The sequence below is a fragment of the Equus quagga genome, chromosome 12 (assembly GCF_021613505.1).
Source record: "Equus quagga isolate Etosha38 chromosome 12, UCLA_HA_Equagga_1.0, whole genome shotgun sequence".
Lineage (NCBI taxonomy): Eukaryota > Metazoa > Chordata > Mammalia > Perissodactyla > Equidae > Equus > Equus quagga.
The window spans coordinates 60538916-60564863 of NC_060278.1; the positions used below are offsets into that span (position 1 = coordinate 60538916).

Here is a 25948-nt window from a genome sequence, read left to right on the forward strand (position 1 = left end):
TCTGTTCTAATAGCTTTATTGCCCAGATGAGAAGTCAGCTTGAATACAGCCCGTGCCTGCGTGCCTGCAGCCCTTCCAGCCCGACAGTCAGTTCTGCATAGTGACCTCCTTTCAGTCCTGGGAGCAGCGAGGCCCGGCCCCTCCCACTTCCTCCCACTGCTTCCGGCCTGGGGGCATGGAAGGGATGGGGATGATGTGGCCAGAGAAGGGTCCCCTGGAGAAGGGTGGGTGGAGGCCCCAGTGGGCGGGAAGGTCCTGAAGATGGGGCGAGAGGGAAGGGGTGTCAGTGTGAAGATGAGGCTGCATGCACCTCCCTCCACATCTGAGGGTCCAGCGGGCGTGGGTGGTAAGAACTGAGACTGGCCTGGGCTGTGCTGGGCAGGGGAGGGGCTGCCTCGGCAGCCTGGGGACCCAGGGTTAGGGGCAGGCCATCCGCCCTCTGATTCGGCCACTGATAAATGGGAGTGTGGGCTGGGGGTGGTCATGAGGGCCTCCATCGAACAGGGAACTAGGGCCCGGGGGGGGGGGGTCAGACCACATCCTGACTTTGGGGTTCTCGCACTCGGGAGTTCCCCTCCTACCCCGAGGGGGAGGACATCGTTCCCCACCGCCTCAAAGGCAAGGCGCCTAGAGAAGCAGGTGGCTCCTTCCGTCTGCAACCCTGTCTGCGTGCCCCCTAGCGACCCCCGGAACTGGGGCTCCCCAGGCCTGTTCTGAGGGACACCAAGAAGCCCACCCTCCCACCCAAGGAGGAGAATCTCTGGGGTCCAGTGACCCACAGCCTTTTCTGCCCACCTGGGTCCTGCTTCCTGCTCCCCCCCACCTCCGGGCCTGCAGCTGCCCCTCCTGCGGGCTCCGAGATGTGGGCTCAGGGGTGTGGCCAGTTGACGGTGGACACTCAGCCAAGGAGGCAAGAACAGAGGTCTGTGGGGTGGGCTGTGGGCACAGGGGCGCGGTCCTACCTAGACTAACAACTCTGAGGTCTCCCGCTGGCGGTGGCCTCAGCTCCCAGGCAGGGGGAGCTCCTTTAAGGGCTGGGACCTCAGGCAGACCCCCACCCCAAAGGGAGCCCAGCGCCCAAGTTCGTCATTGGTGATGCGTGGCAGGGCTGAGGGGGAGGGGGAATCCTGGAGGTGGCCGAGGCTGCCGGGAAGGGAGCGGCGATGAGAAGCACAGGATCGAGCTGGTGTGGCGGGGCGCAGCCTCACTCCGAGTGGACCAGCGCCCCAGCCCCCTGCCCAAAGCCAAAGCCTTTGGGTCCGAAGTTCTTAGCATAGCATCCTGGGGGGAGAAGAGATGATGAGGACATGAGGCCACACCTCCCGCCCTCCCACTGCGGATGCACCAGCCCCTGCGCCTGGCCAGGCCTCTGGGGCAGCCTGGTCCCCCAGCACCCCTCACCTACACAGCACCCCCAACCCAACAGTGAGGAGCTCCCTGGCTCCACAGTGTACCCATTTCCCCTGCCACCAAAACGACAGGAGCAGCATTATCCACTGGAAGAGCACCAGACTAGGAGTTAGGAGCCTGGTCCTGACCCATCCGACCCCAATTTGCCCTATGACCCCGGTGGCCCTATGACCCCTGCGGCCAAGTGGCTTCAGGGTCACACCAGATGCTCCGGACTCGACCCCAAGGCCAGGAATCGGTTTCCATTTAGCAAGGGCATAACCACCAGCCCCTTCCCCACCCCAGACACCCCGACCCTCCCATTCGAAGGGAAGCCACCCACCTTTGCAGTAAATCTCGCCATCCTTGTCGGCCAGGGTGGTCGACTCGAGGCCTTTGCCGCACTTGGCACAGCGGAAGCAGGACTTATGCCAGGACTGGGCAAGGAAGGAGATGGTTAATGCTGCCACCAGGGACCCGGGCATCCCTGCCCCCCAGCCCCGGCCCCCCTTGACGTGACCACGTGGAAGGGCTCGAGACACTTCTGAAGTCTGCTCAGCTGGGCCTGCGTGGGGCGGCGCAGTGGAGGGAGTAGGCCAGGGACCACACACCGCCTCACACCGTGTGTCGCAACGGCTGGATGGTGAGCGGCACCAGCTGCACCACAAAGGGCAGGCTGGGGCCGGGGCCGGGGGTTGCGGGGGTGGTGGTCACCGCCAAGGCTGCCCCACAGGCACGCCCAGACAAGTCTTCTCCAGACCCATCCTCCCTGGGAGTCAGTGGCGTGGGCTTCAGACTGGTCCTGGCACGGTGCTTAGAAGCTACACAGCCTCTGCCACTTCTTCACCTGGGAGACCTCGGCGTCTACCCTGCAGATGGACCTGACAACTAGGTATACCCCCGCATGGTGCCTGGCCACGCGGCAGACATTTGTTATTGGGGCTCTTCTGCAGCAGCCTTGCCTCTGAAGTTCCAGGACTGGCTGTCTTTGTGTGTGTGTGTGTGTGTGTGTGTGTGTGTGTGTGAGGAAGATCGGCCCTGAGCTAACATCTGTTGCCAATCCTCCTCTTTTTTTTCCTTGAGGAAGATTGTCGCTGAGCTAACACCTGTGCCCATCTTACTCTATTTTACGTGGGATGCCACCATAGCATGGCTTGATGAGCAGTGCTAGGTCTGTGCCCAGGATCTGAGCCTGCGAACCCCGGGCTGCTGATGGAGAGCGCACGAGCTTAACCACTATGCCACCGGGCTGGCCCACGGACTGGCTGCCTTGTTTGCTCAGAGGCCATCACCTCTTGGGGAGGGGGGAGGCGATATCTCCCTCATGAGGTGGTTGTGAGGACTCAGTGACTTGAGCAGTGTCACGTGCCCGGCACGGGGTGGGCAGAGTGGAGGCCCTGAGTCAAGGGGGTCAGTATCACTTGGAAGGAGGACCAATCCATGAAGTGCATTGAACTTGGCAGGAAGAGGCCCCAGCAGCGTGGATTCTCGGGGGGCCACAGAAGGCCCTTTGTGGTTCTAAGAGGAGCCTGGAGGCTAACAGCCCGTGGTGGGAGGAGCCGGCCGGGGCTGCGCGGTGATGGGGACCGGCACAGGCAGCAAGCCCTCCCCACAGCCAGCTCCCACCAGCACCGGCCCAGCAGGCCCAGGCTGCCCTGCAGACAGCTCTGTGGGGAGGCAGGGGGGCCGACACAACAAGGCCTTTTAAGGGCAAAGAGACTCCCTCAGTGCAGCCACCCCGGTGCCGGTGCCGGGCCGGAGAATGAAAGGAAACCGGATCCCTGAGATTTCCTGGCGGCCAGACGGAGGCATGTGGCTCCTCCTCCCGTGCTGGAGGGGCAGCAGGGTCCACAGAGCTGAGACCGGGGGCCTCCTCCAGTGCCCTGCGGCCCTCAGCGGTCACCCAGCCTTTGCCTCCCGCTCTGCAGAGCAGGGGTCGCCACCCCAAGCTCTCCAGGCTGGAGAAGGGCTGAATCACCAGCAGACCCCCCACGTCCTATTGCCCAGCCCTCCCTCGAGACAGCACCCATCCTCTGCTCCTTCACATGGCACCTAAAGGTCCTCCGGCCCCTCCGTTTCTTTCTCAGCCAAGGTCAAAGAGAGGCGGGAACTTCTCCCAACCTTTTCTGCTTGAAGGCAAACGTCTCACCCCGACTCCTTGGTAGCACGGCCTTAACCCTAACTTAGAGCCTGGCTAGGTAACAAATACTGATTCTTAGCGCCTTCTTAGAATTTTCGCTTCTCACAGCAGAAAAAACACCAACTTAACAATCATTAATAATATCTCCTGTTTTCATATCATTTCCTCAATGGCAAGGATCTTCGTTCTGACCTCACGACAACCCCACAAAGTAAACAATACCAACAGCAGTAACACCAGCAGCAGACCCTCGGGGAGCACGCTGGGCTCTGTGCGCTCTCGCATCTTATCCTTAACTCGGCCTCGGAGACTGTCATTTGCTCCACTTAACAGACACACAACTGAGGCTTCGGAAAGTTAAATGATTTGCCCAAGGTCAAACACCTAGTAAACAGCAAAACTACACTGCAAACCAGGTGCTCTAGGGTCCCAGGACTAAATCGTCCCGCGAGGACCGTGGGTCAGCCGTGGGGGTGGGTTCAAAGGGGTTTAATAGCCCAAAATAGAGTGAACAGCAGGAAGAGCGAGGGCGTGCGAGTAAGGGGGCCCCAGGCCGACTCCTCGCCAGCCACGTACTGGCTGGAGATCTGGGCAGACTGTGCAATGCTCTGAGTCTCAGCTTCATCCTCTGTAAAATGGGGTCACAGCACGGATCTCCACCCTGACTCTGAGGGTTGAACGGAGAGCCTGCTCTGCTCCAGACGTGGCCATGACTTAGTTCCCCAGCCACGCCCCCGGGGCCGCCACTCAAGGTCCAAACTTGGCCTTAAAAGCCAAGATCCAAGTCCAGGAAAGCTGCCAGCGGGTTCTAGGCCCCGCTGTGCCATCGGCTTGCTGGGTGAGCTTGGCCAAGTGCCCTCCACCCTGGGCCGCCTGTGAAGACCCAGAAGCCCTCTCTGGCCATAGATCTTGAAGATGCCTCTTCTGAGACTCTCTGGCTGCTGGTCGGAGACAGTGCATCCCTGGGCCTCCTCCCCTGCAGCCTCCCTAAGGGCTGTGAGACTCACCGTGGGCCAGGGGCTCGCCACCCGACTCTTCCAGTCCTTCAGGGGCCACATGTGGGGCAGTTAGAAATAGTTACAGAAACCTCCCGGGAGGCTCTGCAGGCCCTGAGCTTGAGGTCTCCGCCCTGGGGGTCCGTGCACGGGTTTCTGGGAGTCCACATCCCATGACACAGAATGTGTGTAGACTCTCGGGTGCTTATTAACATTCTGGGGATCAACAAACCCTTTTGAAAATCTGATGCAAGCTCTGGAACCTCTTCCCAGAAAGAGACACATTCCCACAAAGCCACACAGAATGTTAGAATGTTAGGGGGCTTGTGGAGCCTCCGAAACCCATCCGTGCCTCCTTAGAGGTCTGTAGTCCCCAATCCTAAACGTGGACTGATCTTTGCAACTCCCTGTGAACAGCCCAAGGCGTTTAATCATCCGTCCCACGGATGGGGGGCCGTCACGCTCCTGAGTGATCCGGGCTCCCTGGAAACCAGGGGCACAGGGACAAGGGGGTGCTCCTTCGCCCTGGGCTTTTGAAATGAAGGGAGGAGCAAGGGTCAGACCCACCACCTGCTGGAAGCCCCACTTGAGGAAGGCATCTGCAGCCTGTCTCCCTCCCCTCCCCGCACCACGCCCCGCGGCCACCTTACCTTCCCAGCACCGATCACCTTCTCGGCAGCATAGACGGCCTGGGTGCATCGGGGGCAGCGCTCGGAGCCCCCGATCTTCTGGGCAAACTTGGAGGCGTTGGGGTTGGTGGTGGGCCTGTGGCCGGGGGCCCTGCATGGGGAAGGACATGCAGTGGGGTGACTCACACTGAGAAACATGGGTGGGTGCGCACTGTGTGGCCAGTGCGGGGCTAGGGGCTCCAGAGTCATCATCCATTGCACAGATGGACAAGCCAGGACTCAGCCCAATCTATTTTCTTTCTTTTTTTTTTGGTGAGTAAGATTGGCCCTGAACTAACATCTGTTGCCAATCTTCCTCTTTTTGCTTGAGGAAGATTGTTGCTGAGCTAACATCTGTGTCAGTATTCCCCTATTTTACGTAGGATGCCACCTCAGCGTGGCCTGAGGAGTGGTGCTAGGTCCCCACCCGGGATCCGAACCTGCAAACCCTGGGTCACCAAAGCAGAGCTTGCGAACTTAACTGTAACACCACCAAGCCAGCCCCTCAGCCCAGGCTATTTTCCAGGGTATTTGAAACATCACACTTCCCTCAGCACCTAGTTAAATGCTGGACCTCATCACCCCTCCTTGGCTAAGGACCGCGCCCCCCACCCCCACCCCAGGCCCCCATTCCTGCAGCCCGTCTGTTACCAGATTCCTTCCAGGAGAAATCTGCTGACAAGTCATTCCCACTGGGGCAGCGGCCTCGGCTGCAATGTGGTAACTCATCCCTCATTTCCGTCAACGCCCCCCGCCCAGGGCCCAGGAGCTGGCCGGGCTGACCGCCAGCAGCACCGGTTACAGCAGGTCAGAAGTCAGTGGGTGCTGGGGACCTGGTGACCCCTGTAGCCTCTCCGAGGGGAGTGACTTCCCCCAGCAGAGGGAGAAATGCAGAGAGCGGGCTGGTATGGTGGCGCTGCCACTGAGCCCTGGTCCAGCGCAGACACTCGGGCTGCAGGAGCCCCAGCCAGTCACCGAGGCTGAGCTGGGTTTCTCATCGATGAAGAGAGGAGGCTGGACAAGCCATTCTCGGGGCTCCTCCCAGCTCCACTCCTGTAAAAATCCAGCTGCACGCTCTGGACACAGGGGAGCCTGTTTGTCCCCGCTGGAGCCCAGCTCCTCCAACTGGCCTGACACCGAGTGTGTGCTCCAAGGCCACCCTTGAAATCAGGGCTCTCTGAGCCTTCCTCTGCTCAACCAGAAGTGGTGGAAATGAGCCCGCCGGGGTTGGGGGGGCGGGAGGAGAGCGCTCAGGGACCGGGTTGGGGGGGCACTGTGCACTCACTCCTCCTGCTTGATGCCCAGCGACTCGCCCTTGTCGGTGCTCAGCGTGCCGGCGCCCTGTCCGTAGCCGTAACCCTTGGGCCCGTACTTCTTGCCGTAGCAGGACTTGCAGTAGATTTCCTCACCGTGCACCGCCACGGTGGTGCTGTCCAGATTCTTCTTGCAGACCACTGCAGAGGGAAGTCAGTACGGGGAGTCAGAGCCGGGCCCGCGGCCGGCTCGCTGCAAGGTCCCTCCGGGCACTCTGCACGCACGACCTCCTGATCTTTCAGGAGCAGCCCGGGAAGGGGGGTCAGGACGGCCAGAGAGCTGGGAGGAGCGAGGGAGGGGACCTGCGTGGCCCAGCTCTAGGAAGACTGGCCAGAACACCCCTCCTGGAGCCACTGGGAGCCAGCCTCGGTCCTCCACACCCTCGTGTCTCCCGAGGCTGCAGGGTACCCCAGGTTCATCGGAAGCAACAGCCTAGGCTGACCCCAAGCCTTGACTCTCCGCCCTTGACAAAGAGACCACGTGTCCCGGCAGAAAAGGAGAAAAGAAGGAAGGAAGGGGAAGGGCAGGGTGTTCCTGCCTCCAGCGACCGGATGGAGAAGGGACCATCTGGGGGTGCTGGGGCAGGGAAGCAGGTGAAGTGATGCCTCCAGAAGAAAAGAAAAGCCTAACATTGACGAAGTGTCCAGCATGGTGGGCTTTGAAGGGAGATACAGTCGTGTGAACCACAGCAACAGGACTGGCAGTTTCTAATCTCAGAAATCACTTTGCCACTGGAGGAAGTGAGGTCAGACGCTGGGAAGAACTTCCTGACTCCTAGGGTAGGAGAGACTGGAATGGGATGAGCTGGGAGGCCTGTGGCCTCATCTGTGCTGCTGTCTATCTCGGGGGGAGCTGTGCAGGCTCTCCACAGTAAGAAAGCCCTTGGGGCTGGCCCGGTGGCGCAGTGGTTAAGTTCGTGCACTCAGGTTCACCGGTTCAGATCCTGGGTGTAGACCTACGCACTGCATATGTCAAGCCATGCTGTGGCAGGTGTCCCAAGTAGAGGAAGATGGGCACAGATGTTAGCTCAAGGCCAATCTTCCTCAGCAAGAAAAGAAAGAAAGTCCCAGAGCCTGGGGTCATGAACAGTCAGACTGCCCAGAGTCAGACCCCAGCTCTCTCCCTCTCCCGCTGTGTGACCTGCGCAAGGAATTTCTCCTTTCTAGCCTCCGTGTCCTCATGCGTAAACGCAGATAGTGATGTCTCCCCAAAAAGGTGGCTGTGAGAACCGAGATGCTCTGTGAGAAGTACTGAGCACATGCCCTGCACACAGCAGAGTCATCCCAAATGCTGGCTACTCTCAGGTGGACGCCATGGTCAGCCCCATAGGAAGACAGGGAGGGGTGGGCAGGCCCAGGGCTCCAAAGATTGCAGGATTCCAAACCCCACCTGCCTCTCTCCAGAGACTCCACCTTGCCCTATTTCCTTCGGTCTGGTCCTATGATGCTCTCTTGGTTCCAGGATACTCCTTAAATCCTGGGACCCGGTGGCCCAAGTGGACCACATCCTCCCCCATGTCCTTCTGCAGATGGAACCCCAGGGAAACAGCTGGAGAAGGGCCGCCTCTCCCGCCCTCCGAGGAGGCTCTCGGCTCAGCTCCTCGAGCTGGCCATCCTCTTGCCTTTTAAGGGCCAGCTCCTCTCTCACCCGGAGCCCCAGGTTGGAGATTTCGGACTAAATAAGGACCCTCCTGTCCTGGCCGGAGGTCCCCACCTCATTCCAGCACTCTGGGCAGCCCAAACATGGGCCTTCCCTCGGCCTCCCCTGGGGCTTGGCTCCCGGGAAGGAGGGAGAGGGGGCAAGAGGCCAAGGGCTCGGACATTCCCTTCGAGGGTGGGAAGCCAGGAGCTGGCCAGGAATTGCTTCCCGTAAGACCCAAGTTGAACTGAGAATTCGCGGAGCAGAGGGAGGGCGGAAAGTGGACTCGAGAGCAATGGGGGAGCAGAGGTCCCGTGACTGACCTCCGGCAGGAGACCCAGGAGCTCAGCCAGAGGGGACGCCAGGTCCCTGTGCCAGCACACTCCAGAGGGCCTCCCTGCTGCCACCTGGGCCCTGACCACCAGGTGCAACATCAGCAGCTCCCCGTTGGTGTCCGCCCGGCCCCCTCTGGGCCACCTTCCGCCCTACCCTGCCTCTGCCCCTCCACCTCCATCCAGGCGGGGCACTCAGCCCCTTGCGGGCTCCACCGAGACTCAGTGACGGGCGTTGTGAAGGAAGCCCTAAATAAACGCCTCCTAGACCATGTTAAGCCCAGAAAAAAAGTCCCAGTTATGGGTCAGTCATTGCATCTGTTGGGAAAAGCTCCTTCCAGATGGCGTCTGGTTCGGCGAGGCCTGTGTCGCCATTTGGAAATACCCGGAAAGGCAGCCCCAGCTCCTGACTTCCAGATGTGGTTGTTTTCCGCCAGCCCTTGGTCCCTTTTGGTGAGGCAGAGCGTGTGGGACCGGGAGGGTCAAACTGACAGTAAACACAGCCTGTAGGGAGGGGCCGCTGGTGTCAGAGGGTGGGCTGGGCTTCTGGGAGCTTCCCCCGTGCTCCGCTCTCGGGTTCTGGGGAGCAGCCCCATTCCAGGGGGTCGGGCCTGACCAACTCCGCTTTCCCACAGGGCCAGCTGCTCAGCCCGACCTGTCCCAGGAGGGAGGTGGCTGCAGCTCAGAGCCGGGCTCGTAGCCTCGGGGTAGGCCCCCGACCGCAGCGCTGAGCTCTCCCGCCTGCTAATGGGAACTGGCTGCCCCTACTGAGGCCCCCCACTGTACTGCAGGCCCATCCACCCCTGTCCCGGGTCAAAGGCCACTCCCCTGACTCCATCTATTCCATCGTCCTGTCTCCTTTCCTCCTGGGTCCTCGACCCTCAGGAGAGGGAATGCAGGTGCCACGCTGAGTGGAACCCAGAGCCAAGGACCCGAATGGTCAGAGGAACTTCTTCTGGGGACTCAGGCCAGCCCTGCTCCCCAGCCTGACCTTCCACAGCTGCTTCTAATCCGCAACCCCCCACACCCTGGCCCGGGCTGCCCTCTGCTTCCAAAGCCGCCCCCTGCATTCCTGACTTCCCTCCGCCGCCTGACCGGCCGCCACTCCTCCACAAGCAGGACTGTGGGCAGGCGGCCTCTGGGCCCCAGCCGGCCACCTTTCACGGCGATTACGCAACCTTCGAGGGTGAAGAGCTGCCCGGACCCTCTTCCCAGGCAGGGCCAAGCCCTCTCGTTCCCTCGGAGAAAACAAACAGCTTGGAATTCTGAAGCGCAGGGAACTGCGGACAACGAGACGCTGCTGTTGGCGGCCTCGTCCTCGGGGCGGCAGGCCAACGAGGCTCGACCAGGGCTCATTACACTCCGCACTCCATGGGACGCAGCCCTCGGCTGTCACCTGGCCGGCCGGGCAGGGGGTGGGGCCCTGCAGCACGGTGCCGGGCGGCTTCCGGCTGGGCCCCCAGGGGCGCTTAGGATCAGGTGAGCACCCCGTGAGCAGGTGTCCTCACACCTACCCGGATCCTGCTTGGATCACAGGTCACGGGGAACAAAGCCACCACAGATCTCTCAACTTCGCTTTCTGTGATGCAGGATGGAGGGGACCCCGTTCCCTGGACCTCCCAGATGGGCTGGGACTTCAGCCCCCGGGGGCGTCTCCTTTGAGTCTCCCCTTCTTGCCTGTGGATGCCTCGGCACCTTCTGCATGTGTGTGTGCGCGCGTGTGTCTGAGGCAGTGTCTTTCATTCACTGAACACCCACCATCACTTTAAGCACTTTGTTTGTTTTCCAAGCGCCTTTCATTTTAATTCTCACGACACCCCTGCGGAGGTGAGTTTTATCATCTCCCCCGGAATCGTGAGAAAACTTGAGCAGAGAGAAACCGAGTGACTTGCCCGTCACCACACGGACAACCAGCACTGAATTCAGACTCAGACCCTGCCCTCCGGGCTCTGAAACCTACAGCTTAAGTGGACTTTGCCCTGCCTCCCACTCTGCCGGCCTCAAGGAAAACGCCTCTTACCGCGGAGGCTTCTTCTCCTAACCCACACCCTCTGCTCTGATCACGATGAACTGAGTCATCTAGGAATCCAGGGCAGGCTCCCCAAGTCGCCACTGCCTGGGCGCTCTGAAAACATCACTGGCCCAGGCACCCGCCAGCTCAGCATCCTGGAGTCAGGGTCTGGGGTCCCCCGACTCTCGGCTGCCTGGTGTCTGTTGCCTGGTTTCCGGCTCATCCAGGCTTGAGACTGGACAAGTCTTGCTCCGGGTTATAGGGAGTGGATGTCAAAGAGCCTGTCCTTCTTTTTCCTCTTATCCAGGCTGCTGGAGCAGGAAGGGGAAGTGAGAGGGGGAATGGCCGGCCAAGGAGTGGGAGAGGAAGGGAGCCCGGCTCCTCCTCCAGACTCAGCTTCCCTATAAGGTTGCAGCCTCTGCTGCCTTTTTACGGGGACGATTCGGGTCCAAAGGCTGGTGAAACTTTGGGCTCAAAGTGTCTTCCTCTTAAATGATTGTGGCAGGGAGAGAAGTGGAGTGGAAAGTTTTCCTAACCAAGTCTTTACAGCTTGGCTCTCAGCCCCGAGCGCCCGCCACCCCCACCAGCTCTGGCCAGTTCATCCCCTTAGAAAGCAGCTTCTGAGCGGAACAAAGAGGCCCAGAAGTCTTTCCCTCCCCAGCTGCTGCACTCCAGCCAAATGTCAAGCTGTTTACATTCCGTGGGACCAGTTCCCCCAAGGTTGGGGGAGGTTGTTGACAGGCCAGCCTGCGGGGGCAGGCCCAGGTCCCCAGGGCTGCCGCGGGCCGCCGTACTCACTGCACAGGAAGCAGGACTTGTGGAAGCTGCTGCCTTCGCACTGGACCTCCTCGGCAAAGTAAACCGTCTTCTGGCACACCCCACATTTCTTGCCTCCTCCCCAGTTCGGCATCCTGAAACTGGACACAGAAACGGGAGTTAATTTTGCAGGGAGGCAGGAAACACCGATTGCCCGTGACGGAGACGCCACATGCAGCCCGCGGGCCCCGCATCCTCCTAAACTGCTCCTCGCGGAACCGACAGGCAGTCCCTGAGCAACTGCTGTGGTTCAGGCCTGCGCTGGGTGTTCGAAAGGATGTAAATATGCGTCAGATACCGGCTCCAGGAAGGAGGCTGTCGTCGCAATAAAAATGAAACACCCACCACGGTAGGCATCAACACGGACGAATCCCACACAGATTAATCTGGAGCAAAAGAAGCAGAGATACTAGAATCCGTAAGACACAGATCATCTGTGTCAGGTTCACAAACGGACGAAATTCATACGGCCGAGGCCTGAACACACAGGAGGAACAGTTATAAAGAAAAACAAGGGGGTGGTTATCACAAACTATCACCTTAGGTTTGTTACCTCTGAGAGGGGGGGAAGGAACACGGTTGTGGGGGGCTGCTGGGGGCTGCGACGGCACACGGAGCTGAGTTCCCAGGCTTTCGAGTCCATTAGACTCAGGCGGGGGCTCTACCAAAATCAGATTTACCGGCGCCACCCCAGACCCGATGTGTCATGACCTCCGAGGATGAGGTACAGGAATCTGGACTTTTAATAAGCATCCATAGCAGGCGGCCTGACACCAGCTTTGAGATGCTCTGGGCACTGGTTCCAAGCTGCCGTCCTGATGCAGACAGGTTTGGTCCCATCCTGACCCTGCCACTTGCTTGCTGCGTGTACCCTGGCAAGGCAGTGCGTCTTTTTAAACTTTGATTTCTGCATTAAAAAGCTACTTCAGGGGCCGGCCTGGTGCCACAGTGGCTAAGTTTGTGCGCTCCGCTTCAGCGGCCCAGGGTTTGTGGGTTCGGATCCCAGACGCGGACATACACATCGTTCATACAAAATAGAGGAGGATTGGCACGGGGCCAATCTTCCTCACCCCCCCCAAAAAAAAAAAAAAGCTACTTCATAGATTATTTCTGGGGATTAAATGAAACACAGCGTGTCATACGCAGCACAGGGCCTAGCCTACAATGAGCGGTCCATAATGATTCTTAATGCAGAAGCCCAACACCGCTGGAGAGCCGATGCTGCAGAGCTGGCCCTGATTCCCCAGAGAGCGGCACAGGAGGTGAATGCCATGGGGACTTGGAGAACAGGGAAAGCCCTCAGCTGATGGACCTGGTTCTCTCCTTCCACTGCAATCGGTCGCTCAGCAGGCATGTGACTCTATGCACAGAGGGAAGCGGTCCTGTGCCAGGTACAGGGGACGTGGGTACACGATGGGGCCAGGTGGCCCGGGACGGGGCAAGTAAAGGAGGATGCAGCGGGCTAGGAAATGAAGGGCAGGTACTGAGGGGTTTGTTGCCACAGGAGGCAAAGGGGCGTCAGGAGAAAGCTCACGGGGACACGTGTCATGGAAATGTTGAAAACGGGGGCATGGATCCAGAGCCCACCCCGCTGGCATCAGGGCTTGTGCCCACAGCTCGGGGGTCAGTGTCGGACAGAGTGAGCCCCGTCTCCACTGCTGGAGAGCTTCCCATCTAACGGTGGACACGGGCTTCAGCTCAAGAAGACGCTCCAGGCTCAGGGCCTTGAGGACAGAGCTGCTGGCTTAGGACATCGGGGACGCACGCTCTGACTGCCTGGTGGCACTTGGTGGCATTCACGATAGAGTCCCCACGGTCCACGCAGCACTGTTCAGTCAACAGCTGAGGAAAGAACAAAGGGTCCCCACGCTGAAAGCCACACCGGGGCATGCTGTCCACAGCCGTGCGTCTCTGCGGAGCCCCAGACCCCGTGGAAGCGCTCGGTGAACGTGTGCAGGCTGATACGCGCATGGGGCTTAAGGTGGCCAGAGTGGTGCTGGGGATGTCGCCTGGAACAGCACAGAGACCTGGGTCTGTCGATCAGCAAGATATGTTTGCACCCCCTCTGCTCCGTCCTCCAGTATCCGAAGAGCTGGGCTTCCCTCTGGTCCCACCCTGGTCCCTCTCTTTCCCAATCTCTCTGGTCCTGGTGCATCTACTGTCACCTCACACCGAGGACTTCCACATACAGCTGGCCCTGACCCCTCCTCTGAGCCCAGTGTCCAGTTTCAGGTGAGCATCTCCACCTGGATGGTCCAGAAGGACCTCAGTCTCAACACGAGTGACCTGAACGCATGACCTTCTTTCTGGAACCTGTTTTTTCCTGACTTTTCCATTTTTGCTCGTGGTACCACAATCATTCTCTGCCAAACCCTAGAATGATACGAGCCCCCTCCTTAGCTGCCCCGGCTCCGCTCCCCTTTACTTACTCATCCCCAAATCGTGGGCCGTGCTCTCCTCGTCGACCCTCTTTCCAGCACCCTAACCCAGTCTAACCCCCTCTTGCCTTCCCCCGCCGAGCCCACACCAGCCTCTCAAAGAGGACACGAGGCTGCATTCGCCTTTTTCTTGGTAACGACCCCGATTTCAGCCATGGCACGTGCGTGGACCTAAGCTGACTAGCCCCGGTTATAGGCGCAGGGGTGGGCCAGCTGTCCACACCAGGCCAGTGAGACAGAAGAAGGGAGTTCTGGGGAGTCTGGGGAAGAAAAACCCCGATCTTCCGAAAGAACTTCCTGGAGGCAAGCCCATTGCCCCCCTGAGCGAAGCGAGGCGAGCAGCAGACTCTGGGGGCGTTGTCCCGAGGGGGCCAGGCAGTTCCAGGACGAAGCTGACAGCAGGGAAGACAGAGCTGAGAGTCTGTGATGACATCACTGAGCCACCATTCAGCCAAACCTCCGGCTCATCTCTCTCTGAATTTTCCGGTCAAACAAACCAACAAATTCGCTTTACTGTTGAAGCCAGTTACTCTACAAGCGAAGGCATCCCCAGGGAGGCAACAGTTCCGGCCACACTGCTTCTGGAATCTCCTCCCTGATCCACCCCCCAGCGCTGCCAGATCTTTGTCGAGGGTTCTGCTCCAAAACCATCAGCGACCTCTGCTGCCTGAGAACAGGCAGACCCTCACCTGGAGACGCTCCAGCCCCGCCTCCGCCAACCCCGCCTCCGCCAACGTTCCCAGCTCCTCTCCTGCGTCTGCACCTCACTAATCAGGGCTGGTGAATTAAGTGCTCCCTTCCGCCTCAGAGCCCAGGGCAGGACCCGGCACGCAGCAAGGGCTCGGGCAGAGCCTGTGCACAGGGCTGGGAGGCTGTGCCGGGGGAGGGCTGGAGCTGGGCCCCGGGCCATGGGCCGCTGCATCCCCAGGCTCATGCACACATTGACACACCCGCAGGTAGGATTTCTCTAGCCGCACATGACTCTGCCTTCCTCAGAGAATAACCCACGGGCCTGAGCTGCCAGGTCCCTAGGGCCAGGGCCAGCCCCCACCACCGCCCTCCGTTCCTTCAGCCCTGAAGACTCCAGGGGCTAGCCGCCTTGTTGAGCAGGAGCTCAGGGCTGCAAAACCATCTACGTGGAGGACGGTTCGAGAAAAATAGCAACAGACAGTATGTGGCCGTCTGCCTAGCCATCAACCGTTTTCCCTCCTTGTTACAGACCCCGATTGTCTTCAGGCAGCCACCCCTCTACAGAGGGACTCACGGAGGTGCTCCCAGCCCCAGCTCTGGGGGCAGAGCCTGGTCCCTTGGGCCCCCATGGCGATCCCACTCCTCTGCGGGGTCTGCTTCAAGGACCAGCCGTGGGATGAGAGGGGAGCTCTGCTGGGGAAGATCCGGAAAATGTGCTCGTTCATATGGAGCCACACAGGTTCTCTTCTGCCTCTGAGGAGGTGACCAAAGGTGACCCCCAGAACTCCTGCAGCCAAGGCACCCCCCCGACGGACCGCTGTTGGCTGCATGCCTACTATGTGCCAGACAGCCATCCCATTTCGTCCCCACAGTAAGGTGGGGAAAATGCCCACTTTGAAGACAAGGAAACAAGGCTCAGAGAGGTTAGGCAACTTTCCAGCAGTGGCTGGGCTGCAAGAGACAGATGGGGACAGCCCTTGAAGCCTCAGCCACCCTGACCGCCATCCCGCCACCCCCCCACATTTAAGCGTGCCTGCACCTGCTGGACATCCCGGACCCCGAGGCTCGGCCCTCTCCTCCCTTCCCCACCCCCGAACCAGAAGGGGACATGCTCCACGCCCCTAGGAATACCCCTCAGGGAGGAACGGCCTGCACCCCGTGGTTGGGAGCCAGCTCCAAGTAGTGTTTTGTTCCCGGACACAAAGGCCCTTCTCTGGCTGGGGGAGACCCGCAGCCCCACAGAGGCCTCCCTTGTCCTCCCTGGCTCCGTGTCAGGGGCCCACATCCAGCAGGGCCCCAGGGAAGCAGGAACACGGGTGGAGGATGGGTGAAACCCAAGGGCGTGCCAGTGAGGAGAACCAGTCCGGGATGCCTCTCGGCTGGGCCTTTGTCTGAGCTGGGCCATTGGGTTGGGGGTCGCCCTTCAGGGCCCAGTGAAGGGACAAGGGCTCGAGCACCTTGGGGTGAAAAGCAATGACCGTGTCCAAGCAGCCCCTGTGGATGGGCTCCCCTCCCCTCTGCCCAGAGCACCCTCAGTCTCAGCTGGGGCGAGCCAGGCCACCTCCTTCCCCCACGGGGCAGGGAGCGCTCTTCACTCCTCCTCCCCCGCCTGCAGCGGCTTCTTCAAGCAACAGCCAAATCACATAGTCTGTCTGTCTGTCTGCCAGGAGGCTGAATTGCCTTAAAAGGAAACCTGGTTCCCGGAGTTTCTGGAGTGTCCGGGGAGACACCTGGCTCCCTGCCTTCCCAGTTCTGGGGGACAGAGGGCCTGTGGGGACAGACAAGGAGGAGAGAAGTGCCCCAGGCCCGCACCCAGGCCGTGCAGTCCAGCAGAGAAGGAATGGGGTCTGGATTCATCCCTCCCTCGCTGGAACATCCCAGGTGAGTTACTGTCCTCTCTGGGCTTCGATCTGCCTGTCTCGAAACTGGACCATCCACTGAATCCCTGAAGTCATAGTCTGAGGACGAGATGAGAACGTATGGGAGTGAGGGCACAGCCCCAGCCTCCTGTACGTCCTCATTCCTCTGATGACCTCCAGCGGGGCCGGCCCAGGCCAGCTTCAACCAGATGTGGGGCCAGACGTCCACTTTCCTTCCCAGCTAGTCCACATCTGGAGGGAGCCAGGCTTGAGAAGCAACACGCCAAATAAGGACCAGGAATTCCTGACTTATCCGTCAGCCCAGCGAGCGTGCCTGGGACAAGTGACTTTTCCTTCTTTGGGGCTGGGCTCCCGCCGGCTACCTGGGAGGCAAGCAGAGACTGGTCTGGATCCCGAACTCTCTGGCAGCTGCTCCAGGTGATCAGAAGCACTGCTGCCCTCCGTAATCTCGTCGTCCACGTGCTGGGTATTTGCGTGGGTCCCCTTCAGAGACACATTCCCATTGGGAACGGCCGCCTGTTCTGGTTTGTCCAACTTCGCTGTGTTGATCATCTCAGCAGAGAATAGGGCTGGAACTTTCTGCTGCATGGCTGGAAAAATCTGGTCAGCTATTGACCTGAGAGGTCAGGATCCTCAGGGCTGGCTGGACACTAGAAGCCAAGGATTGGCCTCTTCTGGTAAGCCACCGGCTCGAGTCTGCCGCCCACACCTTCCTCTCTGGTCGTCCCATTAAGAGCTGTAGCCAGATCCTCAGTCTCAAGAGGAGAGATTCAAGATGGCAGCTCACAGAGCGGCGGAGAAAGGAGCTGAGCCAGAGCATAGACTGTCATGCTCACAGAGCTCATGTAGGCTGGGATGGGGTAACGGGATCGGTGTGGTGTTTCAAGTCTAAGGACCCACCTTAGCGATGTACAGTGCTTAACGGCTGGCCACCAGTGCCTCAAGGAGCGCCTCCTCTCATCAACCATTGATGTGACAAACCATTCCCTGCCTTTGTTTCTCCAGTAGGAAAACCCCAGCTCTTCCTTTCCAAAACCTCCTGTGCCCTCGGGCCAGAGAGTGACTTCTGGGCGTGGGCCTCGACCCGCCCGCTTGGCCCGATGGAGACTTGTCAGGTGTTTGCTGGTTGGAAACACGCAGCTCCCATCACCTGAGCTCCACGGCATCTGGCCAGGGACACAGGGGAGCTGTCATCCTTTCCAAGCCCGCAGCTCAGCCTCTTCCCCACACCCCCACGGCAGGAGAGCAGCCAAGGAGAGAGAGGGAGGGAGGCGCCCTGCTGGCCAGGATTCAGAGCCCATGGCTTGGAGGTGACACTTGAAGGCCCAGGAAACATGAGAGGAACGGTCACTGGCAGGCGGACCGATGACCAATATGGAGATGCCAACTCGCACTCGGCCTCACGTGTCCCCCGACGACTTCTTCAGAACCCCGCACACGACTCGCCTCTCTAAGATGCTAACCAGCCCCACAGCTGCCATCACTCTGGGCTCTCGGTACCCCAGGCCCTGACCGTCGTTCCAGCTCTCTCTCTCTCTGGTGTGAGCTGCTCTTTTCAAATGCCCGTCTGTGGCCCCCGGGGATTGTGAGCTGACACGGGGGCCTTGTCTTCCTTCCCTGCTGTCCCTAACGCCCTGCAGGGCACAGCTCTCCCTCCAGAGCTCAGAGATGTGAACGTCAACCAAGGTAGAAATGGGGGTCTAGGACTTCTGGCAAGTCTTCCAGAACTATTACACGGAGTCCACTGTTACAGGGTCTCTCAGACTCATCAAGAGATCAGGTTTCTTCCCTTTCATCTGGAATGATGTCAGCTCACAGCAGTGACAAGGGGTTGTCCCATGTGGAAAGTTCTGAATGACTTTCCTCTGATGAATTTTTAAAAGAAACGAGCGCTCAGACCTTATAAAAACAGGTCGTTTTGCAGCTCACATCTCAGGGACCCCACCCCCGGCCACCCCCCCATACAGGATGCTGACACGGGGGAGACAGGGCCAGCTGCCTGATGGGGCCGAGCCTGAGCTAACGCCAACCTTCTCTTTCTTCCTCCCCCGTCACTGCCGGAGTCAGACGCTGCCTTCTGGCCCTCGGGAAGCTGAGTCTGGAAATGCTAGACGCCTCGTATTTACGCACTTTACCATACATGGGAATTACTCGGTGCTGACGTCAGACAAATTCCTGGGCAGCTGCGCAGTCGGATGGTCACGTCATCCCAAGAGAAATTCCTGACAACTGGAAACCGCGGGGAAGCCGCCTGTCAGCAGCCAGGGCCCCCTCCCCTCCCCCTCCACCCACGGATCTACTGTGCGTGCGTGCATGTGTGTGTGTGTCTTTTCCTCAAGCAAGCTCTTTTCCAGGCTTCATTTCTTTCCCGCAAACCTGGCCCCAAAACTCAAACACCATCAGACCTGGGGAAGGCAGATCCCCTGGGTCTGCAGGCCGACTTCCAGGGGGGGGCCCCTCCTCCCTGGCCATGCGGCAGAGAGCACACCTGGAGGTCTGAGTTCTAACCCTGACTCCGTCCACATTCATACTGGCAGAGCCATATGGTTCTCAGACGGATTATAAGCGGCTGGCAAGTCGTCTGTGAAGCTTCCTGAATGGCAGGCTCTTCCTTAGTGAGCCGATCTAGAAACAGGAAATGTAAGGGAGTGGAGAAAAATAGTAACACGGTGACCAGGCGTGAGGGCTGGAAGGAGTTCACCTGCGTTTGGATGGCAGCTCAATACTGAGCGAGTTACTACGAGCTCTGAGCCTCAGTTTCTTCATCTGTAAAATGGAGGGCATCCACATATACCTCATAGATGGTCCACGATAATACACGTGAAGGATTTAGGCCAGTCCCCAGCACCGGCAAGCGTAGATATCTGTTTACTATGCTCTCAAGGAAAGGCCAACTCCAAGACTTGCCAGGACGCCCAAGCAATGGCAAATGGTTAACTTGGAAGAAAAGATCCTTTTATTCTCACTAGCACCTCTCGGATCTCAAAATGTTTAATGCCTGACTCTTCAGTAATTAAGGAAGCCAACTTTTCACCATAAGTCAGGCTTACCTGAAGTTAACACTTCAGCAGCCGTGGCAGAACCAGAGGCACTCCCAACTAGAATACACAACTGTGTACTGGGGGGCTGTGGGGAGAAGAAGAAGAGAAAAAACAAAAAAGAAGATTGGCAACAGACGTTAGCTCAGGCGCCAGTCTTTAAAAATAAAAACAACAAACTTTAGCAGCCCATCAAAAAAGCCCTCCCCATTTGCTGTCCCCACCAGGAGACCCACAGTGAATAAAAACGCTGCCTTTTGCCCTCACCTGGCCCACAATGCTACTCATGGGGGAAAACTGGCCAGTAACCACCTGCAAGGTTTATGAGTGTCCAGGAGGCCAGCTCAGCGAAAAGCCCATTCCTGCCCTTTCATTCAGCAAATATTTACTGAGCCCCACCCAAGAGTCAACAGGCACTCCCGGTGCAATTCTGGCCCACTGAGGACGTTGGCCTCAGAGGCCGACGTTGGCAATGAGAACAGAAAACACCCGGGCCAGGAAGGATGGTGTGAGGGCAGCCCAGGGGCAAGGCTGCAGCCCTCCTGTCCTCACGTTTGTTAGCAGCCCGTGCTGGGCGGGTGGGCCTGCTCTGCAGTTTCTCTCTTGCATCTCCCCAGACCCCCTACCCAGGGCAGTGCCCCCACCCCCACCCCCCAGCCCACACCACGCCCTCAGCAGACAAACTTCCTTCCCTGTCCGACTGTCCCTCGCCCCAGACATCCTCCCTGAGCCAGGTCCCCGGGAGCCTGGGAGCCATGTAAGGCTCGATCCAGCTAGGAGGGGCAGCTGAGGGCTGGGGACAGTCTCTCTGCAAGAGGTGGCCCTGGGCTCCCGAGTGGCAGCCCAGCTGCAGAATCAGGAGGGTGCCATCGCTCGAGAGCAGGTGAAGCTCAGCACCCGGGTCCCCAAATCCCACGTGGGAGAGATGCCCACTCTGCGCTAAGCCGACAGAGAGAGAGGCGCCCGGCACCGCAGCCTCCTTGCTTCTAGGGGGCGGGGGGGGATGGGAGAGGACCAGGGGGTCAACGGTAACGGAGCCCCACCGTATTCCAGGTCTGTGCAGCACGTTCCCAGAGTGAGTGCCATCCCCAAAGGGCACTGAGCAGTCCAGTCAGCCGTCCCAGGTCACCCGTGGCTTAAGCAGCAAATCCAACTGTCAGGACTCAGTCTGCCTTCCTGACAACTGCTCACCAAGATCCCAGGCTGCCTCCTGGAAATGCCCTTTCCGTCAGAGCCGGGCGGACTTCCTCAGTGCCACTGTGACGGGACCCCAGTGCAGAGCCCTCTCAGTGGGGGGGGGGGGGCGGGGGGCCCACACATCCACTCACCCTCAGGAGCAGGGCTGCATGGCTGCAGCCCAGGCCTCGGGGGAAGGGCCTGACCGATTGCTCCCGGTTGGACCGGGGCCTGAGGAGTTTCCAGCAGCACAGGGACCAGGAGCTGCAGACCCCGCTCAGGCCTGTGAGAGTCAGTAACAACACCGGCCGCAGAGTGGCCTTTTGGGGGACATATGCCACTTGCTTTGAATGTGCTCCATACCGGCCTTTTTCTTGCTCTCCAGCCTTCAAGGGCGGAGGCTACAAAATCCTCGCTGTGGGGTCTTTCAGGCTTCCTAATCGTCCCCTCCTAGCCCGGAAACTTGGTGCAGGGGGAAGTGAAACGTCGCAGCTTCCACCTCGCTCTCCCGCCACACCTGCGCTCTGGCACTGATGCCTCAGGCCCGCAAGAAGCCAGATGTCCCCGCCCCCCGCGGGCACGTGTTCCCGGAGCAGGAGGGTGAGGGCGGGGTGGCACGGATGCCCTCATCCCCCCGCCGTACAATGAGCGTCAGTGGCTCGCAGAATCGCCGATTGTTTTGCTGCCAGACCTGCCGGCGGCGCAGGGAGCGGGGCGCCGGGTCGGGGCACGCGGGGGCTTCTGCGTCCGGAAGCCCCGGGCGGCGAGGGGCCCAGCGCCTCCTGGAAAGAGCAGCGCCGCCCCGGGTACCCGCGGCCACCGCTCCAGCTCCCAGGCCGCAACCGGCCCCCCGGCCGCGCCACTTTCCCTTCCAACTTTCCTCGCGGTCGCCCAGCCTGGGGGCGCTCGGTGCGTGCAGCGCGCGGGCGGGGACCGCGCGACCCCCGGGCGCACTCGCTCACCTGGCGGCTGGGTCACCGGGCGGAGGGCTCAGCTGGCGTCTGGGTCACCAGGCGAGCGGGCAGCGCTCTCCAGGCGGCGGCTGGGTGCGCCCGGCCTGCGCGCCGTTTTGTTCCGCTCCGGGAGGCGTGTCCCGGCCACGCCAACCAGAGGGCTTTGCACACTGCACCACCAAGCTGATGTCACGGCGCGAAGCCGGGGGCGGCCCCCCAAGACCCGCGGTGGCCCGCTGGCGCGGGCAGGAGACACTAACCCAGGCGTCCCCGCGGACCCGCTGTGCGCCATTGTGTGCGCCCGCTATGTGTGACCACTCTGCCCCCACTGCGTTCTGCCTCTGTGTGACCACTGTGCACCCCCGCGGACCCACTGCGCTGTGGCATGCGGCCTCTTGAGTGACCCACTGTGTGCCCACTGTGCGTTCCCGTGGACCCACTGTGCAACCACTGTGTGCTCATTGTGTTCTGCCGCTGTGTGACTACTGTATGCCCACTGTGCCCCCATGGACCCACTGTGCGCTGGCCATGTGTGACACTGTGTGTGCCTGCTGTGCACCACCATGGCAGAAACGTCTGGCACGTGCCCACAACCTCTCAGGGTTTCCCTGTCAGCCAGATGGGAGGCTGGAGATGTGACCTGGGAGATCAGACCCGAGAAAAACTTGTGCCCCAAGAGAAAGGGGGGTGTTACATTTGTGCGTCCTGGTGGCAAGGTGTAAGGGACACGTTTGGGCTCCAGAGCAAGACAGACCGGAGCTCTGATCCTGCCCCTTCCTCCTAGCCGCTGGTCCCTTGGCCTAGACACTTAGCCCCTCTAGGCCTCAGGTGCTGCATCTGTGAAAGGGGTACAACCTACGATCTGCAGGATGTGGTGAGGGGATGTGGCTGTGTGGGCCTCCAGCCGTGGCCCTCCACATGGAGCTCAATAAATGTCAGCTCCCTCCCCCAACAGCTTTGTCCCCTCAGCGTTCCCCAGCCTTCCTTGCATCCACAGGAGAACGCCCCACTCCACCCCCCAAAAACAGCAGCCCTAAAAAGTGGATGCCTCAGCTGAGGCTTTTCTCGGGACCTCCAACCTCAGCACGACAGACACAGGCCCCTCACAGCTGCCCTGGGGCAGTTACCCCCTGGCTGTGCCACCCCACCCGGTCCCCAGCCCCTCCCGAGCGCCTGCTGCAGGCATTTCAGAGGGCAGAGAGGGTCGCAGCCTGCAGAGCAGCTGCCTGGCAGGGGAGACCCCCACCTCTTTCCTGCACTCAGAGACAGCCCAGAAACCCAGCGCCCCCAGGGACAAAGAGCTCAGGCAATGGAGGAAGGGACTGTTTCTTCCTGGCTCCGGCCCCGCCCCCAGCAGGAGCACCGCCCTGTGTTTGGGGCTGTGGGTTTGGGTTTGCAGGAACCTGAGGAGTGTCAGAGACTGGCGTTCCCAGGAACGGGGAGCGGAACGAAGAAGTGAGAGCCTCAGGGATAAGGAACCGTATCTTCCAGTATGTACAGTTTTGTGGGTTGTCGACTGCATTTCCAAGACCGAAGGGTCTTATTCTCCACGGTGCAATTGCAAGGTTTTTACTGAGTGCAGGCCGAGTGGGATACGAACCACGCTCAGATCCCGGGCTCTCGTTGCACTGTGATTGTGTGCGTTCTGTGGGTGTGTCTGTGTGTAACGTCCTCCTGGATCCTTGGCATCTGGAGCGCTCTCTGAGAAGGAATTACTGCAGCCTCCCTCTGTCCATGGCAGATAACTGGGGACAGGTCCTGGAGGGTTTGCCGGTCACCCCTCGTCCCACGTCACACATAGATGCAGCTGCCACCTCTTCCAGCCTGGACAGGTGTCAAGGGCTCAGGCCCCCACAGGCTGGATCAGCTCTCTTCTGGGAACAAAGTCAAGAATTTTATAATCCAGAAAATGAAGTCTTTGTCTAGGTGTTTCTTGCCTTTTACCATAAGAAAGCTCTGTCCTTCGGCCAGGCCCTTCACATGAAGAGGGCCCTCTTTGCCTGGGACGTGTGCAAGTATCACGCAGTGTTTCTAGATTGAACTGTCCTCCTCCGACCCAACCAAGATGTAGGAGGGGAAAGCAGGAGAATTCCTGGTCTTTCCTGCACTGAGCAAGCAATAGATCAACAGGTACACTGAATTCCAGAGCCACGCTGAGTGTCAGAGACCATGTGCTTGCTGCCCAAAGGTGGCGATCCCCTGGGATTGTCCCCTCTCCCTTCAGTTCTCAGCGTCCTGGAGAGCTGAGCCATGGAGTCTTGCCCAAGATTTTACAAAAGGGCAAACGCCTGCACTTCCTTCTTTGGTCTGGGTTTGTCCCCTCAGAAGTGGTGGGGCTGTTGATGGATGCCCCCATGAGGACCTGGCAACCTGTGCTATGAAATGTCCTTAGAAAGGTCCAGGGAAAGGACCCCAGTGGCCCCAGTCACAGTAGAGGATCTTAAAGCACCTGTAAACAGGACGGCCATATAACGTGTCGTTCAAACTGGGATGCTCCTGATAGCGGATAGGGTAGCAACAGTATTCATAAGGACACTAAGCATCAGGACTGTCCCCGGCAAACCAGGACCGATGGTCACCTCACAGGTCCACCGCAGACTGCGTCAGGGTGCATGTCTTGGAGCAGTCTGGACAGAGCTGGAGATAAAGGAAGCCAGGTGGGCCCTGCCTTGTCTGCTCCTTTTCCAGAACCTCACCCCCACCCGCTGCATGCTGCCAGCCGTCTGGGTGTGGTCTTGGACAGGCCATTTGCAGGCAAGAAGATTCAGGGAGTTAGGAAGGGCCCTGGGGATGCATTGAGTCAAAGGTGTGCCGGGGTTACCCACCGTGCAACCAGGCACGAGCTTCATGCTGACATCACAGAAAGGCCATGAACCATCAGTCCTCGGGATGTCACACAAGCCGAAATGTCCCTAGGGCGGAGATGGCTATATGACCCAGCCCAGACTGGCTCCGCCCAGCCAGCAGCACCCGTCTCTGCACTCAATGCAGTCAGAGCTCATCACCAAGGGAGTCTCTGCGGGGGTTCCAGAAGGAGGCTGGCACACACAGGGCCTGAGTGCTTCTCTGGACTCTCAAAAAAGTCTAAGCTTTCTAGTATCCTCACCTCTCTGTGCGCACTGCCCCCTGATGCCTCTGGACCGGTACTCAGTACTGGGCATGAGCCCCTGCCCTCCAGCTTCCTCTGCCGCCTCCTCTGCCATCTTCTCCTCTTTCCTCCCTCATCAGCAGCCTGACGTCACATCTTCTCTCTCCCTTCCTGCTGTGAAGTACTTCTTTTCCCATTAAGTTCAGGTAAGGGGGACCTGAGTGCGAGGCTGAGGGAAGAGTGTAGAAATGTGGCTGGCTTAGCTCTGTCTTTTATCCTAGAGAGCTTAGAGATCTAGGCTGGGCCAGAGATTTCCCCTTTGTCTATCCATGTCTCCATCCATCCATCCATCTGTTCTTCCATCCATCCATCTATCCATCCATCCATCTATCTGTTCATCCATCCATCCATCCATCCATCCATCTATCTGTTCATCCATCCATCCATCTATCCATCCATCTATCCATCCATCCATCTTTTCATCCATCTATTCATCCATCCATCCATCCATCCATCCATCTGTTCATCCATCCATCCATCCATCCGTCTGTTCATCCATCCATCCATCCATCTGTTCATCCATGTATCTGCTCATCCATCCATGCATCTATTCAGCAGACATTTCTTGAGGTCCTACTCTGTGTTGGTCACGTTCTTTAGGCGCTGGGAACGTGGAGAAGACTATGACTTGGATCCTGACCTCAAGGAGTTTACAGTCTAGTGGGTCAGCCAATATCAGGGCTCCTGGTTTCCGGGTTGGGCCAACTCACTTGATTCAGGAGGAGCCACAGATGGAGGGGCTGGGGAGGGCCAGAGAATTCCTTTGAAGATTTATTGAGTTTGAGAGGTTTGAGGAACATCCACATGGAACTGTCTAGAAGGCAGCTGGACAGAGGGCAGAAGAGGGGCCAGGCTGAGATGGAGACGTGCGTGACTGCAGTCTAGAGAGAGCTGGAGAGGAGGAGCAGTTCAGCACCCTGAGGGACGCCAGCACTTGAGGGCGGCTGAGAGCCCACAAAGGAAACGGAAAGGAATGATCAGAGGTGGAGGGAGAAAGCGCTTGATGGGGAGCCCGAAGGAGAGAGAACTTCAAGGGGGAGCAGACGACGGGCACAGGCTGGGGCTCTTCTCTGTGCCTTCTGGGGGAGCCCTGGGAGCGGGGAGATACTGGGGAGGGGTCTGGGGAGGTGAGCATTGGCACATTAAGACACTCCATCCTCCTTTCCCTTCCCCGTACCCCGCAAGACATGTGATTGTTCCCCAAGCTCTCCTTGGAGGGGTTGAGGATCCCGCAGGGAGCTAAAGGCGTGAATCTGGGGAATGTGGAGGTCCGTGGAGTGAAGACTTCGCTGCTTAGATTAAGATATTTGTCAACAGGCCTG

The 25948-nt window shown here is 59.4% G+C and overlaps 1 protein-coding gene across 2 annotated transcripts; it reads right to left on the minus strand.

Moving 5' to 3' along the window:
* Positions 1-21620, minus strand: CSRP1 (cysteine and glycine rich protein 1). Of its 2 annotated transcripts, XM_046678471.1 has the most exons (7): positions 21488-21613; positions 19362-19437; positions 11286-11404; positions 6478-6646; positions 5175-5304; positions 1733-1826; positions 1-1281 (listed from the first exon to the last, which is right to left on the minus strand). In XM_046678471.1, exons 3-7 carry the CDS (start codon positions 11395-11397, stop codon positions 1205-1207), a joined length of 582 nt encoding a protein of 193 aa, XP_046534427.1. In that variant the 5' UTR covers positions 11398-11404; positions 19362-19437; positions 21488-21613; the 3' UTR covers positions 1-1204. The 2 variants fall into 2 exon arrangements, with proteins under 2 accessions (XP_046534427.1, XP_046534428.1); XM_046678472.1 differs by lacking the exon at positions 19362-19437 and having other exon boundaries at positions 21488-21620.
* Positions 21621-25948: the final 4328 nt, after the last annotated feature.

Excerpts from the sequence above, each read along its gene's own strand:
- CSRP1 (XM_046678472.1), bottom strand. The coding sequence starts at position 11,397 with ATGCCGAACTGGGGAGGAGGCAAGAAATGTGGGGTGTGCCAGAAGACG. Across the intron at positions 5,305-6,477 it reads CTGGGCATCAAGCAGGAGGA|GGCCCCCGGCCACAGGCCCA; the intron begins GTGAGTGCACAG and ends TTCCCCATGCAG. Across the intron at positions 1,282-1,732 it reads TGGCGAGATTTACTGCAAAG|GATGCTATGCTAAGAACTTC; the intron begins GTGGGTGGCTTC and ends TTCTCCCCCCAG.